At 33.5% G+C, this 18,880-nt stretch overlaps 2 protein-coding genes across 15 annotated transcripts in view; one reads left to right on the forward strand and one right to left on the reverse strand.

The window, feature by feature from the left end:
* Positions 1–18,880, reverse strand: part of Lrch3 (leucine rich repeats and calponin homology domain containing 3) — a 120,819-nt gene that overhangs the window by 41,650 nt on the left and 60,289 nt on the right. For all 14 annotated transcript variants that reach the window (XM_048794234.1, XM_048794228.1, XM_048794236.1 and 11 more), the window contains exons 7-10: positions 13,861–13,954; positions 11,963–12,083; positions 8,117–8,265; positions 4,719–4,795 (exon numbers count right to left, since the gene is read on the reverse strand). In XM_048794234.1, coding sequence (XP_048650191.1) covers positions 4,719–4,795; positions 8,117–8,265; positions 11,963–12,083; positions 13,861–13,954 — 441 coding nt within the window. The remainder of the gene's footprint in view (positions 1–4,718; positions 4,796–8,116; positions 8,266–11,962; positions 12,084–13,860; positions 13,955–18,880) is intronic.
* On the forward strand, positions 2,863–3,122 carry LOC107143196 (small integral membrane protein 13). Its single transcript, XM_015486796.1, is given in 2 exon segments — positions 2,863–2,992; positions 2,995–3,122. Coding segments are annotated over 2 exon segments (258 nt in total).

Consider the following 18,880-nt stretch of genomic DNA (forward strand, 5'->3'; position numbering starts at 1 on the left):
ATGCTATGAAAATTAAATAAGATACTGCATGTATACACAACTCATAAAAGTATATTCTAATGACTATATATTTATAAAAACAGGAATTAGCTACCTTTGTCTTTAGATTACTAATTTCACTGCTAAAGTTTCCTGTGGCTTTTATTGACCATGTGTAGATGAACTGGACCAAAACACAGAAAGAGCCAAACAAACCCATTCTAAGAATGTTTATGTACCATAAATTTAGCACTATGTTATACAATGGTTTTTTTTTGGGTGTGTGTGTGTGTGTGTGAGTGTGTGTGCCTGTGTGTGCATGTGTGTATCAGGGATTGAACTCAGGGGCACCTGACCACTGAGCCACATCCCCAGCCCTATTTTGTATTTTATTTAGAGACAGTCTCACTGAGTTGCTTAGTGCCTCGCTTTTGCTGAAACTGGTTTTGAACTCCAGACCCTCCTGCCTCAGTCTCCCGGGTTGCTGGGATTACAGGTGTGTGCCACTGTGCCTGGTCCAAAATTCTTTAAAAATCCATGTCTTCATTTTATCTCATCAATTTATTTTGTTCCCACTCCAAAATGAATCCTGTTTTTAACTTCACTGAACTGCTCTTTTAGTTCCCAAATTTGCCAATGATAAACATTCCCAAATCTAATATTTATGTCCTAGTCTTTACCTTACTGAACCTATCAGTAGTTTATGTCTTTTTTTTTACGATTTAAATCACTCTCTTCATTTAGCCTCTGAGACAACCCTCTCTTCTATCCTTATGACTACTCCTCAGGTTCTTTTGCTAGTTGTTCAAGCTCTAATTCTCTCCACTTTACTTTAAACATCATCATCCACCCCAAACCTGTCCTGCCTTGTTCAGACTCCTTGGTGTTTCTTAAATATACCAAGTATGTGCTTGCCTCAGGGTCTTGCCTAGAAGTTTCTACCCTTTATGGCCATGGTGCTTGCTTCATGACATTGTCAGATTTCTACTGAAATAGCATCACCTAATAATACATTACTTTTACTTTTCTCTCACCTTGACACTATGATCTCTTTCAGTCCGTTTTATTTTTCTTTATAGCACTTAGCAAGGCCAGACACGTATTTGTAACATACATTTGTCTACATCTACTAAAAGGAAAACTCCAAAATATCAGGGACCTAGATCAGAGCCAGAATCATTGTAGTGCTCAAGAAATACTATTTGAATGAATGGCACTGGCATTGTCTCCCAAAAGAATGGAATATTGGCACATAAGAAACAAAAATGCAGGTAAAACATACATCTTTTAAATCTTGTAACTTGAGCTGGGTAAATCCAAACTTTATAAGGCAGATTTTGAATTGTTCTCTTTGTAAAATCATTTAATGTGAGTAGTTTTTTTTAACATTTAATATGCACGAGACAAAAAACTTCCAGGCTTAACCCAAATGTTCTTTACTTTCATATCGCTTCTTACAAAAATTAATAAACTTTACAGGACCCAGCCCATTATTGGCATCTCTCCTACATTAAAATGCTATTCAAATTATAAGCAGTCTTTTTTTAAAAAAATGATATTTTGATAATTAAAAAATGATAATTTTTGCTAGCTTCAAATTCAAAGTTACATAATTTATCTTGGCAAATAACTATAAAACACTCACCAATTTACTAAACTTTCTATTTAAACTTTCCTAACCTCAGGAGGTAGGCTGGGGGTATGTAAAGAGGAGAAGAGCTTGGTGGATGAGGGGAAAGGAAGGGAACTGAGAGACAAAACCAAGTAAGCAACTTTCTTTGTCAGTTCACTAGCAGAGAGCCAGGATAAGAGTGGGCAAGTAGCAATTTGTTAACTGACTGAATTCCTTTGCGTCTTTGAAGCTGTCAGACTGCTGAGACAGATTCTTTTTGTTAACATATTATCCAAGTAACATACAAGTCTTGTGAGCCTGAGAGAGTTGTCAGGCATTTTGAGGCGATTGTGTATTTCTAGGTTCTTATTCATTATTCCAATTTAATGTAAGCTCATGGAGGGAATTGTGACTGATGTTCATAAATAAATCTCCACACCCAGAAAAGTACCGGCACATAGTAGATATTTAACAAACATCTCCTATATAAACAAATGAAGTATATATTGATCTTAGAGTTTAACTGGTAACTGGAGTTAAAGTGTGAAATTCTTATTCAAGGACTACATTAGACTTTAGTGATTTGAAATATCCAATTAAGAAGTAATTATGGATTTCATTTCTAGCATTGGGTCTGACTAAACACCTTGAATGACTCTTCCAATGGAAACAACTACAATGCTTAAAGTAATATTTAAAATATATTGCTAAATACATTGCTAAGGTACCATGAAAAAAAGAATACTAGATTCTAAAAGAGAATTAAAATAGAAACTTTGGATTAAATAGTGTTAGGTAGACTCAGCCCCCATGTCTTATTCCAATGAACATGCTGGATTATATGGAAGAGGGGTCTTTACAGAAGAAGCTGAGGTTACTAATCAGTTGACCTTAAAATTGGGAGATTATCTGGGTGGACCTAATGTAATCATGAGTCCTTAAAGCAAAAGAAGCCAAAAGTTTATGAGATGGGCAGAAAGGAAAGTCAGAAAGACTTAAAATGTCAGAAGATTTAGCCCACCATTGCTTCTTGAACATGGAGGGGGCCACAAACCAAGGAATGCGGGTGGACTTTATATTTAGAACAATTCCTGACAGATAACAAGGTAACAAGGTCCTTAGTCTATAACTACATGAATTGCATTCTGTCAACAACATGTACAAGCTTGTAAGTGGATTCTTCTCCAGAGTCTCCAGATAAAAATTTAGGGCATGTACCTGTTCACTGCAACCTGCACCCACAAACTTAAGGGGACCACCCTCCACCCAAGATGTGGCACCACAGGCTGACCCTGCTGGTGTTTGTGGCCATGTTGCTGATTGTCCTGCTGCTAGTGGTATGCAATTTGTATTTAGTATGGTATTAGTTTTTATCTTTATTCAATTTTCTCTGGGAACTGGTAGAGACACAGGATCCCAGGAAGGAGATCATGAACTTTTGGGGTCTGAAACTGAAGAAGATACTTCATCCTCTCCACACAGGACAAAATCCCCTCACCAAAGGAAGCTGCCTACTGATGAAGGCCATTGACCCTAGACATGGTACTTTATTAGTAAATGATGAAAGGCAATTTTTGAGCCTTTGTCTTTAGTGAGTTGGCTTTGAAATTTAATAAATGACTAAATAATACTGTACTTGGATTTCATATGCAGTTCAAAAAATTTAAATGTAAGCCATATAGTAATAAAGGGCTTAGGCCAGTCAACACCTTGACTTTGGTCTTTAAAGATTCTAAGCAGATAAGTTATGCAAGCTAGCCTAGAATTCTATCCTATAGAACTGTGATAAAATAAATGGGTGTTTTAAGCTGCTAAACTTAATAGATACAAGACAAAACTAATACATAAAGTAACTGAGTAAAACAAACAGCTGACTTTTACCTTGAGGGTCTCTACTAAATCCTGGAGATCTTTAGCCTCACCTATGATGGACATAGAAGGTGAGAGGGATGGGAGATAAAACTTAGGTCTGCCCAAGGTGAGGAAATGTTAATAGGAAACCTGTGCATGAAACCGGATTCTCAGAGACCATACCCTTGGTATAAGAACATATGGTAACTAAAAAGCTATTCTGAGATAAATGTCAAAGCATATAAAATTTAACTAAGCCAAGTTATGAAATTTTTTTTCTTTCACTGTTCTTCCTACATTTTCTTTAATTCATATATATCACAGTCCCTGAGATAACATTAATAACCACTCAAGCATAAAGAACTATGTACAACAGTTTCTATGTAGTAAATTTACAGTCATTTAAAAATAGGCATATCAGCCAGGAGTGGTGGCACAAGCCTATAATCGCAGCAACTCAGGAGGCTGAGGCAGGAGGACTGCTAAAGACCAGCCTCAGTAACTCAGTGAGGCAGATGGATTGCTAAATTCGAGACCCTGATCTCATAAGGCAGTTTAGTGAGATCCTGTTTCAAAAAAAAAAAGGTTGGGGATGCTGCTTTAAGACTTCATCATGACACTGGCCAAATCATATTGTTATATTGTGTATTGTGTGCATGTACAAATATGTAACAACAAATCCCATCAGTATGTAAATTATAATGCACCAATAAAAAAAGTAGGGAAAAGACTTCATAAAAACAGAAGAGGGAAAGAACCAACTGCTGGAAAAATTTCAGCTACTGTCATATAGTTTATAGCAAGAAAGCTTTTGGAATTCAAGGATGAGAAGCAGCATTCTAAACAGTCAAGCTCATTTTAGAAATAGGTACTAAGTGTAGTAGAAAGATCATACTCATCAAGATAGGAATAAGAATACGTATCATTATATCTGTCCCTGTTATCTAGTCAAAATTAAAAAAAATCTTTAAGCCCTATTTATACATGAATCCATACATTATCAATACAACAATCTTAAAGCTCTTAAGTATCTTCAAATTAATTACTTGTACTGCTATAGTTCAGGTGACCTGATTTCAGAATTAATAAATCAATTTTACCTTTTTTTATAGCAGGAGCACAAAAGAACACTGTCATCATTTTAAATACATGGTCTCTAAAACACACAATACCTAAACGTCTTCATTATACATGCATCTATGGAAAACCAAAATTACTTCACTCTTATCACTGAGTTTTAAGACAGAAAGAAGTAAACAGAATTGCTTTTTCAAACCTGTTTTGATGTAAATATCTTCTCATGTCTTCTGTTTTTTGAAACTCCCTAATGGCACTTGTCTTTACTGGTGAACACTAAATCAAAAAAAGGATAAATAAATCAATTTAACGTTTATCCAAAATACAGTGATTACACATTCACATTCAACTTTTTAGGGATTTGTGCATTATAGTAAAAATAATTTCAACAGAATCTTAAAATGTAAACTTTCTGAAAGCACTATAGAGTACTTGCATATTTTTGATAAAATATTCACAATATACATTATATCTAAAAAAGATTTCCTACTTGCTATATTATATAAATTATAGTGACCAAAACCACTAATATTTACTGAATGATAAGAAGAATCTTAGAGGTCATATAATACAAGCTTCCACCCAGGACACAAATTATCTTTTTCTTTTTTTTTTTTTTTTGTAAAAAAATGGGATTGAACCCAGGGGTACTTAACCACTGAACCACAACCCCAGCCCTTTTTAAAAACATATTTTATTTAGAGACAAGGTCTCACTGAATTGCTAAGTGCTGCTGAAGCTGGCTTTGAACTCATGATCCTCCTGCCTCAGCTGTGCCCAGCCAGGACAGAAATTTCTATCTATCCCACCCCAACATTAACCAAGTTTCTATTGAACATTTGTAGTAATAGGGAATTCACTGGGTAGATTGTCTCTTTACTTTTTCACTACCATAACTGTCTCTTATCTTAGTTTTACAAATAGTTCTGGGGATGCTGGTGTATATCAAGATAAAATACTGCCAGGCTTGGTGGTGCATGCCTGTAATCCCAGTGGCTTGGGAGGCTGAGGCAAGACAATCTCAGGTTCAAAGACAGCCTCAGCAAAAGTGAGGTGCTAAACAACTTATGAAACCCTGTCTTTAAATAAAATACAAAATATGGCTGGAAATGTGGCTCAGTGGCTGAATGTCCCAGAATAGTTCAATCCCCGATACTAAAATTAATAAGTAAGTAAGTAAGTAAATAAATAAATAAAACAAAAAGTAAATTCTCTTTAAGGTAAAATACAATATTAATTAAAAGAGAAATAGTGGCAACTGAACTTATTTATAAACTAAAAGGTAAAGGTCATTTTCAAAAAGTATTACTAAGGAAAATTAAGCTGGATCACACACTGAAAAATAAAATGATAAGCCAAAGGCAGGAAGTTTAAAGATTATCACAGTATATTATATGTTGAATGAGAATCTATAGAAGCAATACAATCTTGTGTCAACACCAAAAATCATCAAAAGGGGTATTCTTCAAGGGAAAACTAAGAAAACAACTTCTCCAAAAAAGATAACTAAAAATCAAATGTCAAACTACTTCAGTATAGTTTAACACAATATAGTATATTCTACCTCCATGAAATTACGTGTGATATATCTACACGTAACTAGAAAATCCTCTTTGGTAATTTACTCCAAAGGGTTAAAAGGTGACTGCATTAATGTTAGGGCATATAGAATGAATTACAATTCTGAAACCCTGATAAGAAAATAATTACTCTGATTTTATGACTGTCACTTTTGGGGGGAATTAACCGGGGATGCTTTACCACTGAGCTACATCCCTAATCTTTTTTATTTTTTTATTATCAGACAGAGTCTTGCTAAATTGCTGAGGGCCTTACTAAGTTCCCAAAGCTAGGACTGAACTTGTGATCCTCTCATCTCAGCCTCCTGAGTCACTGGGACTATATAGGCAGGCACCATTGAGCCTGGATGACTACGTCATTTTTTTAAGAAACAAACATCTTTCCAAAGATGCTATATCGGTGACTTACCACCCTGGTTTTATGATATTGCAATTATCTAAAATTACTGTGAGAGGTTCTTTGAATTTCCATAACAGAATGAATGTGACATTAATCTAATTTAAAAAGTAAGTATATGTCATACACTGTTCAGGCAGGGTTGATCTATATATGTGAGAGGAATTTTAATAAAATTAGATAACAGCGAAATGTTTTAACATTTCTAATAGCTTGTTTCTTAAATTTAAATTTTTTAAGCAATCTTTAAAAAATTTAGTATACAGGAATACAAAAAGACATATCTTCACTGGTTGTTAAGCCATCTAAAATAATACTGCTTCATCATAATTTTACAGATCATCAAATTTTAGAAAGATTTATGAAACAAGTCATAAAGAACCTTATGATATACAATCATTGAAAACTACCATATATAGTAAGTAGGTGGAATTTAAAACCAATTACAAAGAACCAATAAAATGAATTAATGAAATGGTAGCTTATTTTTTCAGAGTAGTATAATAGTGTTTTCAGTTTTCGTGGAGATACTTTTGTAGCCTAATTAACCATACAGTGATCAAAGAGGATCACAAGAAAAGAAAAAGGTTTTCTTTAAAGAGTATAATATGAAATTATTAATTTTACTTTTATTGTAAAGTAGTTTTTATTCCAGCAGAGATGTTAATAGCCTAAATCACACGCACTTCATTAATCACCTGGTCTAGTGCTATCTCTGGGCTATAAGATTTGATTTATATAATTTTATTCAATTTTAAGTGCAAGAGTATCCTCTGAACAAAAAATATTGTGTTCAAAGGCTTTCAAATAGGAAAACCAAAGGATTCTTTCTAAAGATGATAATATCTCTCTACAACAAGCCCCACTTAAAAGTGATTAAATACATCATTCTCCAGAAAGGCCCCAACTGTTTCCCAAATAACCCCTGCTCAGAGCCTGCGATGAACTCCAGACATCGACATCACATCCACCCAAATAGAGCCATTTTATTACGCTGACTAGATATACTGAAGAATGCTATTCTACTTGAGACCCTTGGGGAATTGGCAAAGATTCTGCAGTGGGCTGAATGCTCATTTGTTTTCTAAGGCAATTCAACACTCCACCATAAGAGACACGCAAGAATTTTAATAGCAAACAATTTATATTCTGTTAACTTAATTTAAAAGCTTCAATAATTTTAAGTTTATAATAAAAATTCTATGGGCAAGTTGTATATTGCCTCAGAAGTTAAATTTGTGGTGTAATTCTTAATTACTGATCAATCAAATTATGATTTTTCAGTTAATAACAATAAAAAAAGCAAAAAACAAAGACTCACTAGAAATCCTAAAAACAATGAAAAGCATCACATTCCTTTGTGTTTTCTTCAAAGGCCTTAGGCTACTCTTAGGAACCCTTTTAGTCCTTCTTCAAAATTACAAAATCTGTCTCCTTATTTGAAAAACAAACCTAAATCCTACTTAAGAATATTGTCTGATTTTCTGAATAAATCTGAAAAATTTAGGACTAAAATCAGAAGTGAACATTATACAATAATTAGGGCTAAACAAATAAATCACTGATATGATAGAAAATTATACTATCTTAATTGTTCTTACTAGGGGAGAGCAATACTACCTCATGAGAGACTCGCCGTTGTTCAATATATGCCATAAACTGTGAACTGAGGCTCTCTGAGTCCAGTCCCTTGGACCGTTTCACCTCGTCCTCTTCTTCCTCTGCAGTACAGCTGTCAATGTAGTCAATTTGATCCAGATCATGTTCCACTGTATATACCACACACACACACCAGAAAAAAATATTCTAAGTAAGACAGCCAATAAAAGACATTTACTTAAATTATATTTTCTTTCTCCCCAACATATTCTATTCTGAAAGTAGAAGGAATGATAAGGGTAATTTACATAAACCTTAATTATTTAGTCCACGGCTACTCACAAAAACAGTCTTCTGAAAATCTTAGTCCTAATTCACTCAAAAAATGCAATAACTGATAGTAACTATTGAAATGCAGACCTTCAATATTTCTTTCCTTTCTTCTTTTTTTTTAAAATAAGACTGTTTGAGTTTGTGGAATAAATACAACAGATTAATTTTTAAAGATGGAAAAGTGCACCTTCTTTTAATGCTTTAGTTTGGGGCTTAAAAACATAATCAACTCAAAAAAAATGTGAAAGGCTATAAAAAAGAGAAAGGGTAGGAAGAAACCGGACTTGGCAAGAAAGAGAGTTACTGGCTGTTTCCCTTCCTGAAACTGTTGTCAGACTTTAAAAAAAAAAAGAAAAAAAAAAAAAAAAAAGATCAGAACAAAGATTTTCCTATTTAGAAAATTATTCACTAGAGGTCAATGTTGAAGATATTTTGTTTGCAGCAATTTGTGAATGAAAGGAATCATTTAAGGAATTTTTTTCTCAAGATGCTTTAGGGAAAAGAAAGGAATATAAATAAGATATAGCCACCTAATTGTTTCATCTGGTAAGTTTTGGAATGTCCTATTATTTTTAAATTTAAAACTAATAACTTTTAACAACTAATTAAAAGGGTACACTAAGAAAAATCCTTGCTGTTAAGATGGTTTTTCCAGAAATACATTAAACCTCAACCAACCATTATTTTATGATGTCCCATAGACTACCTAAAAGTTGTAGTTTCTGGGAATAGATAATTTGGAGAAGACTATTTTTTAATTTAGTTTTTTCTGAGTCAATTATTTCTAAATAATTCTGTAACTGCAGTTAGTATTAAAATAAGTTTTTAAGTTGTTAAAGTTTTTTTAAGTTTTTTTTTCTTGGTTATAACTGGACACAATACCTTTATTTTATTTATTTATTTTTATGTGGTGCTGAGGATCGAACCCAGTGCCTTAAAATTTGTTAATAACTAAAAAGATAAAAAATTAGAAACCAGGTACAGAAATCCATTTCTTTCAATGTACACAATCTGTCTGATTAAATAGTTTATATTATGACCATTTCCCAAGAAAGCAACATCACTTCTTCATACTAGCTAGACCAGCATGGTCTAAGAGAAAAAGAATGGAAGCCATGAAAGTAAACCATATAGGTAATTTAAAATTTTCTAGTAGCCATGTTAAAAAAAGGGGGGTGGGAAGGTGACGCATCAATCTCCAGGATATATAAAGAACTCAAAACCAAAAAAAAACAACCCTTCAGCTAAGGAACTGAACAGAGACTTCAAGAAGAAATACAATTGGTTAATAAATATATGAAAGACTGTTCATATCTCTAGCAATTAGAGAAATGCAAATCAAAACTACTTAGATTTCATCCCACTTCAGTCAGAATGGCAATTATTAAGAATACAAGTAATAATACATGTTGGCAAGGATATGGGGAAAAAGGCATACTCATACATTGCTGGTGGGACTGCAAATTGGTGCAACAACTCTGGAAAGTAGTATGGAGATTCCTCAGAAAACTTGAAATGAAACCACCATTTGACTCAGCTATCAGACTCCTCAGTTTATATCAAAAGGACTTAAAATCAGCATACTAAGTGACACAGCCACATCAATGTTTATAGCAGCTCAATTCACAACCTAGATGCTTTTCAATAGATGAATGGATAAAGAAACTGTGGTATATATATATATACATATATACATACATACATACAATGGAATATTACTCAACCTTAAAGAAGAATGAAATTATGGCATTTGTAGGTAAATGGATGGAGCTAGAGAATATCATGCTAAGTGAAATAAGCCAATCCCCCCAAAGCAAAGACCAAACGTTTTCTCTGATATGTGGAAGCTAATTCACAATAAGGTGGGGGGAGTGGCTAGGGAAAAATAGAGGTACTTTGGATTAGGCAGAAGCGAGTGAAGAAAGAGGAGGAGGTATGGGGATAGTAAGGATAGTTCAATGAATCAGACATTAGTACCCTATGTATGTATATGATTACACACTTGGTATGATTCTACATCATGTACAACCAGAAGAAAGAGAAGTTATACTCCATTTATGTACAGCGTGTAAAAATGCATTCTACTGTCATGTTAACTAATTAGAATAAAAAAATAAAGGGACATTAATTTAAATACTTTACTTTTGTCTGGTATATCTAAATGTTATTTTAAATAGTTGACATAAGATACTATTATTTTATATTTTTTTCTCATAGAAAGTCTTCAAAATCTGATGAATATTTTTTATTTATAGTACATCTCTATTCAGTATTTATAGTACATTTCAAATGCTTCATAACCACATATGGCTAAGGGCTGAAAAATGGAAATTAGAAAATTAGAAAATTAGAAATTAGAAAATTTTCTAATTAGAAATTAGAAAAACTAGAAATTATTTTAAATTATTTTAAATATCAAATGAACTGAAGGGAACATATATAAGAAAAAAATTTAAAAGAAAATTGAAACTATTTGAAATGTGAATGCAATGTTAAATGACCAGAATAAAGAATATCAAAATGGTGAGGAAAAGAAAAACAGCAAACCTCTTAATTGAAATAATCATTCACAAATGAAAGCTCTTCTGTTACAACATAATGGAAAATCAAAGCCATTTCTTCCTTTATATGCGATTCACAAAATTTAAACATCAGTATGTGGTTACTCAAACTAAAGCAATATAAAATGATTACAATATTTCAAGTCTGCTTCAGAAGTATAAGAAAGCAGAAAAAAACCTGCTCACTCTATGAAAACTACAATGTTTTAAATGCCAGAATAAGGAAAAATGGATTCAGAAGTCCTTGAAAATCATTATTCTAGATGAAAGAAAAGGCAAACATACAGAAAAAGAAAAGTGCTGAATTCTTACAGAGATCAAATAATGCCTTAAAAAAGGAGTTGTTTTGATTTTTTTTTTTTTTTTTTTTTGTGGTATTGGGGATTAAACCCAGGGCCTCACACATGCTCTACTACTAAGCTACATCCCCAGCTCAAAAAGGAAAATCTTACTCAGGGAGAATGGTACTTTAAAAGAAGATGTGGCCAGGCATGGTGGCACATGCCTGTAATCCCAGTGGCTCTGCAGGCTGAGGCAGAAGGATGGCAAATTCAAAGTCAGCCTCAGCAATTTAGTGAGGCCCTAAGCAACTTATTGAGAATCTATCTAAAAATAAAAAAATAAAAAAGGCTGGAGACGTAGCTCAGTGGTTAAACAACCCTGGGTTAAACTGATAGTACTCCCTCTCCCCACACCCCCCCAAAAGTGAAGAAGTTACAGATACATGAACCACAGGAATAGATGTGAAAGAGACCACTTTAAAAAGTTAACGTGGGCTAGAGTTGTAGCTCAGCGGTAGAGTGCTTACCTTGCATGTGTGAGGCACTGGGTTTGAATCTCAGCACTTCATATAAATAAGTAAATAAAATAAAGGTCCATCAACAACTGATGAATATTTTTTATTTATAGTACATATTAAAAAAAAAGTTAAGGTGACTATAAAAATTTCAGATGTCACTGAGATTATGTTTACCTCCACCATTTGTTACTATTAAACTGTTGCGATTCTCTTGGTATTGGCTTTCTCGTCGTAGTCTTTGTTCTTTAGTAATCTCTGCTACTCGGAGAGGCAGATCTGAAAATTCATCTGTAGGCTTAAAAAAGTAGTAGAAACATTAAAATTTTTTTTTTCAAATTTGGATGCATATTTATATGAGCACAATATAAACTAATTAAAATTACATTTAAGAAAAAATAGTGAAAAAGTTTTGGAAAATAAGACAATGAAGATTATTGTAGGACAATGTGAATGTACTGAATGCAAAAGAAATGTACACTTTAAAATGGTTAAAACTTAGCTGGGCACAGTGGTGCACGCCTGTAATCCGAACAACTCAGGAGCTGAGGCAGGAGGATTGTGGGTTCAAAGCCAGCCTCAGTAACAGCAAGGTGCTAAGCAACTCAGTGAGACCCTATCTCTAAATAAAATACAAAATAGGGCTGGAGATGTGGCTCAATAGTTGAGTGCCCCTGAGTTCAATCCCAGTACCCCCCACCCCAATGGTTAAAACTTTATGTTACATATATTTTACTATAATTACCAAAAAGAAGAAATAAAGGTATTTATGAGTATATAACTTTATCTACATATACCTCTCTATGGATAAAGCGACATTTATGTACTCAGCTACCCAGATATACATACACAAGCAATCTTAAGTTATAAATAAAAGTAGCCAGGTGTGGTAGCTGTGGCTAGGGACTTAGGAGGCTGAGGCAGGAGGATCCATGAACCTCAGCAACTCAGCGATACCCTAAGAAACTTAGTGAGCCCCTGTCTCAAAAATAAAAAATAAAGACCAGGAGGTGGCACACGCCTATAATCCCAGTGGCTTGGGAGGCTGAGACAGGAAAATCACAAGTTCAAAGCCAGTCTCAGCAATGGTTAGGCGCTAAGCAACTCAGTGAGACCCTATTTAGTGTCTCCAAATAAAATAAAATATAGGGCTAGGGATACAGCTCAGTGGTTGAGTGTCTCTGAGTTCAATCCCTGGTAACCCCCCCCCACCAAAATAAATAAATAAACAAACAAACAAACAAATAAACAAACTAACAAACAAATAAATAAAAGGGCTGGAGATATAACTCAATGGTTTAATGCCCCAAGTTCAATCCCTGGTACAAAAAAAAAAAAAAAGTTATAAATGAGCTGAGGTCAAAATTTATTTATTTTTTTTAAATTTTCTTAGTTATACAGGGACACAATATTTTTATTTTGTTTATTTATTTTTATGTGGTGCTGAGGATCAAACCCAGTGCCTCAGAGGTTCGAGGCAAGTGCTCTGCCACTGAGTCACAACCCCAGTCCAAAATTTGATTTTCTTTGCATTCAGTGAAACATGTTATAAACTATGTTACCAGTCCGGGTAACAAAAGCTCATTTGTTCATTTAATAAATGTACAGCTAAAATATTACACCTTAGTAATTTTAAAAAAGCAGGAAACATTATCACTGGTAATTGAACAAAACAGGAAAAAATGTAATTCTGAGCATGTGGTATTCTTCAGTAAGATTCCATCTCCTTACTACTATTTATTTTCCTACCTTCTAGCACTTCTCTTACCATCTCTGCTCCAGATTTATCCCAGTCCCTCAGATTTTAGCTTTCAGTTTTACTGACTTAACTGCTATTCAGCTTTCCAGAAAAAGAAACTATTGATACAATGAGGAACAAGCATGTGAGAATACACATGATAAAAAGATGGTAAAGAAACAGAATACTATTTTTGAATGGTAGAGCTATGTGAGATATTTGCCTTGACTTATCTGTTATGTAATAAGAAAACTGGATCCAGTTTAGATATTTCCTTTTCATTATTTTATTCTCTCTTAATCAGGAGTTATGACATTCAGAATAAAGAAACACTTACCTCATTCCCTGACCATCTCTTATCACCACTGTCCACACTATTGAAACCTGAATCAAGGGCTCCATAAGGGCGACCTGAATATAGTTCTTCATGGCTACCAAGAAGAAACTTCAGTTATTACTGCAAAGTCCGATACTTTAAATATTAACTTGTGATGCCAGGTATGGTGGTGCATGCCTGTAATCCCATGTTTCCTCTATACCTCCTCCCATTCCCCATGTCCCCTCATTGTTTTTACTTTTAATAGTACTTTTTATAAAATTAAATTTACATACATTGAAATATATAAATCTTATCTGTGTGAATTTGACAAATGATTACAACCTTGTATATTCCCTCTATCATAACAGAAGACACTTCTATTTTGCCACCAAATTCCACACATCACTGCCCAATTAATTCCCCTTACTTTCTAGTCAGTACTCCTCAGGGACAATCACACTCTTTTTTTAATCTTAAAAAAGATTAAAAGTATGGAAGGGTGAAATAATGGTCCCTAAAGATGTTCATGATTTAATCCCTGGAAACTGTATGTTACCTATGTGACAAAAGGAATTAAGGCTGTAGACAGAAATAAACAGCTAATCAGCTGACTTTAAAATGGGGAGATTATTCTGGTTTACTAATATGAACCCAATGTAATCACAAGGATCCTTAAAAGAGGAAGGAGGCAGAAGAGGTCAGTGTGATGCAATGTTGGTTTGAAGACAGAGTAAGAGGACCACGAATCAACGAGTAGAGCCTCTAGAAGTTAGAAAAAGCAAGAAAAAGGATCCTACCCAGAGCCCACAGCAAAAATCACAGCTCTATCAGCATCCTGATTTAGTCTGAGGAGATTGTGTTAGTCTTCTGACCTATAAAAATGTAAGATAAAAAGTATGTGCTGTTTACACCCTTAAGTTTATGATAATTTGTTATAGTGGCAATAGAAAAGCAATATAATTAGTCTTGCTTATTCTAGAACTTACAAAAATCTATTTCCTGTTGGTAGACATTTTGGTTATTTCCTAGTTTTTGGCTGCTGTAACAAAAAGTGCTACGAATAAGCTATGAACAATGTTACAAACAGTGGCGCACACCTGTAATGCCAGCTACTTGATAGGCTGAGGCAGGAGGATTTTATATTTGAGGCCAGACTGAGAAACAAGAAAGAAAGAAAGAAAAAGAGAGAGAGAGAGCGAGAGAGAGAGAAAGAGAGAAAGAAACAGAGAAAGAGAGAAAGAAAGAAAGAATCTAACATCATTTCTTCCTTTTATGATTATTGTTTTCTGTGCCTAAAGAAATTATTCTCTACAAGTCATAAAGATATTCTTTCATATCTTTTAGAAACTTTTATAGTTTTAGTTTTTGCTTCTTCTTAAATGCTTTTTAAAATTTAGCTTAATTAGAAATCTAAAATATGATAAATTGTATTTTTAAAAGTATTTTTATCTGATTAGTCTGCCTAAGTTGAAAAGCAACTTTCAATAGTACAATTTTAAAATAGTGTTCTTCTAGTACTAAATTTTATATTCCTTATATTCTCTTTTTTTTTGGTAATTTTTTTTAGTGGACCTTTATTTTATTTATTCATATGCAGTGCTAAGAATCAAACCCAGTGCCTCACACATGCTAGGCAAGCACTCTACCACTGAGCCACAACCCTAGCTCAATTCTTTATATTTGTATATATTTCATAAGTGATGTACTTGCAATTTACAGACCCGTAAAATAATAATTTGGTACTACTTACCAACTATTAGCTAAAAGAAGTCGCTTAATTTTTGTAAAATAAGGATAAACCATTTCTACTTACTTGCCTTTCACATAAAAAAGCTTTATGTAAACTAAAAACAAAACAAACCTCTATGTGAATGTAAGACAGTTTTTATAACTTGCCATTTATTGATAAAGATATTACTTTAATTATTTAACTACAGACCTACTTGTCCAATATGATAAGTAAGTACTAATTACAAAATAAGATTCAAAACCACAGGGAACTTCTGGTTATCTTTCTCATTTTTCTACCTGCCCCCATAAAGGTCAGAGAGCTAAAAAGCAAACAAAACAAAATTCTACTAAAAAAAAAAACCAGCTGTTAATTTTCCCCAATCCTATATTTTGAAAAAAAAAGAAATTCACCTCTACACAAAAGATGGAAAAGAGTACAATGAATACCAATTTTCAACTTGATTTCCCCAATTGTTGGTAATTAAGTAAAATGTTTTATGAAGAGCATGTCCATGATCTGTCTGCTTTAATGCTTGTTTCAGAGCCTAGACCTTAAGGACAGGTACTATGTGTGTTTTATTCCAGCAAAGCCAACCAATATGTCTAATTTTAAGAACTTTCTAATAAAATATGCAGAACAAACTTTAAAGATTCCTTTTTTGCAGCTTCCAAAACAAATATGTATATTTCAAGATTTGCAGAACAATATTTTTAACTACCATGTATTGTTTTTTTCAAGATGGTCATCCTACACATAAATAGGAGGCCAGGTAGAATTCTGCTAGGCTCCAGCTTACCTTGTCAGAAAGTTCAGACTCTTTAACAAACCATCTAGCTCAATATAGAATTAATCGCATTAGTGGGATTACAGAGGCAGAACTTTTCTTACCAGCAGTTTATTCTTTCCTTAGTTTTGATTTAATGCCACACCATCATAAATATATTTAGTTTGTGACATAAAGTTGCTTACAATTACATCAGTAAAAAGCACATGCCCCTATAGCTCAAAAACAAAAAAAATATGGTACCAATGTGTAAAACAAAGGTTATCACAATAATGCAATTTACTAAAGGACTTGGAAACATTTACATCTGAAAATGAGTAAAAAAATGTATAGTTTTTATAAAATAATGTTTATGGGCTGGGGATATAGCTCAGTGGTAGAGTGCTTACTTTAGTATGCACAAGGCCCTGTGTTTGATCCCCAGCACTTCAAAAAAATCAAAATAAAACACAAATGTATTTTTAAAATATTATAAAAAAATAAGAAAGTTACATCTAAAGATTGAAAGAACTAAAATATCTAATTTGTATTGAGCACCCAAAGAGCTACAGAATTAATAAAGATTCTCTTTAGCAAGACTGGACTATCTAAATTAGTTCCAGTCTAATTATTATGCCTAATAGTGAAAAAGGGCATTATAAATGCACTTTCAGACACATGTCATTAAAAGTATAAACAGTGTAAAGATCATGCTGAAGAAATGGAACTTCAGAGAGGTTAAGTGAACTCCCTAATAGTACAGGGATCCAGAAGCAAAACCCTCTGACTGCATATCCACCCTTTCAATAGCAAATTGCTAACCACAATATGAGTCTACTAATCTGTATCTCTAATAAGGAACACATGAAGGCATAATATCTCATTCACTAATGCTTGAGGTGTTGAATGAAGTATCATACACATGGTTATACGTGTTACCCAGGGGGGATTGATTCCAATACTCCTGATGGATACCAAAATCCGGGATGTTCAAATTCAAAAATTCCTTATATAAAATAGAGAGTTTTCATATCATCCATCCATCTATCTATCTATCTATCTATCTATCTATCTATCTATCTATTTTGGAGTCAGGGTCCGGGCTATGTTGTATAGGTTAACTCCAAATTCTTGAGCTCAAATGATCCTCCTGCCTCAGCCACCCGAGTAGCTGGTACTAAAGGCACTGTCCCCATGTCCTCCATAATATACTTTAAATCATCTCTGGATTACTTAAAATACCTAATATAATGTAAATGGCATGTAAATAGTTATTATACTGTATTGTTTAGGGAATAGTGATAGAAAAAAAATCTGTAAATATGCATTACAGGTATATTTTTCCCCTAATATTTTCAATATATACTTGGTTGAATTCATGGACATGGAAGCCTGACTATATATAAATATATGCAACAAATCATAATTTCTAGGACATTGTGAAACAACTCATAGCTCTAGAAATATAGAAATTTCCAAATAATAGCTCAAGATTACCCCCTTTTTTGAGATTAATATGTTAAATATATTTTCATCATTTCCAATAAAAATTTAAACTATACTATGAATCTATAATGCACAGTTCCCTTTTCTGAAAATTATATTTAGCATGCCTTAGCATTTTCTCAATGAACATCAATTTTTATACTTTTCTATAATATGGTAATCACTGAAAATATTACTGAAATAGAGTATTCTTGGCACATAAGGCCTACTGGAGCCAGATTGCTATGCTTTTAGAGCTTTACTGATTCTAAATACTGTATTAGAATTATGAAATATGGCACTTAGACATTAAAGGATATCTGTAACATATAGGACTTTTAATAATGATGGGACATTATGGGCTGGGGCTGTAGATCAGCGGTAGAGCGCTTGTCTAGCACATGCGAGCTAGGCTCTGAGTTCAATCCTCAGCACCACATAAAAATAAATAAAAGTTATTGTGTCCAACTACAACTAAAAAAGAAATATTTTTAAAAAATGATGGGACATTATTAATATCTCTGAACCCCCCTTATGCCCCTACACAACAAATCTTTCCTCCTTTCTCTCAGAGTTTAACATCTACTGTGTTTTTTTTTAACCATACGATTTATTTTTATTTTTTTTAGTCATACATGACAGCAGAATGTATTTTGACATATAATACATACATGGAATGTATATACATCAATCATAATGTCTATTCTATTCTGCTGCCCGTCCTATCCCCCCTACTCCTCCCCTCCTCTCTCATGCTTTCTCTCTAATCCAATCTAATGTGACACACTTTTTTTTCTTTTTCTCATCCCAACATCATATATGTATTCTGTATAACAATGAGGTTCTCCTTCCATCTCCTTCCACCAAGCAACTCCCCTTCTCCCTCTTTTTCCCTCCCACCTCTCTTCCCTATTTAATGGTAGTCTTCTTCTCATGCTCTTTCTCCCTATCCCATTTTGAGTCACCCCCCTTATATCAGAGAAGACACTCGGCATTTGTTTTTTAGGGATTGGCTAACTTCACTTAGCATAATCTGCTCTAATGCCATCCATTTGCCT

The sequence above is a fragment of the Marmota marmota genome, unplaced genomic scaffold, assembly GCF_001458135.2.
Source record: "Marmota marmota marmota unplaced genomic scaffold, marMar, whole genome shotgun sequence".
Lineage (NCBI taxonomy): Eukaryota > Metazoa > Chordata > Mammalia > Rodentia > Sciuridae > Marmota > Marmota marmota.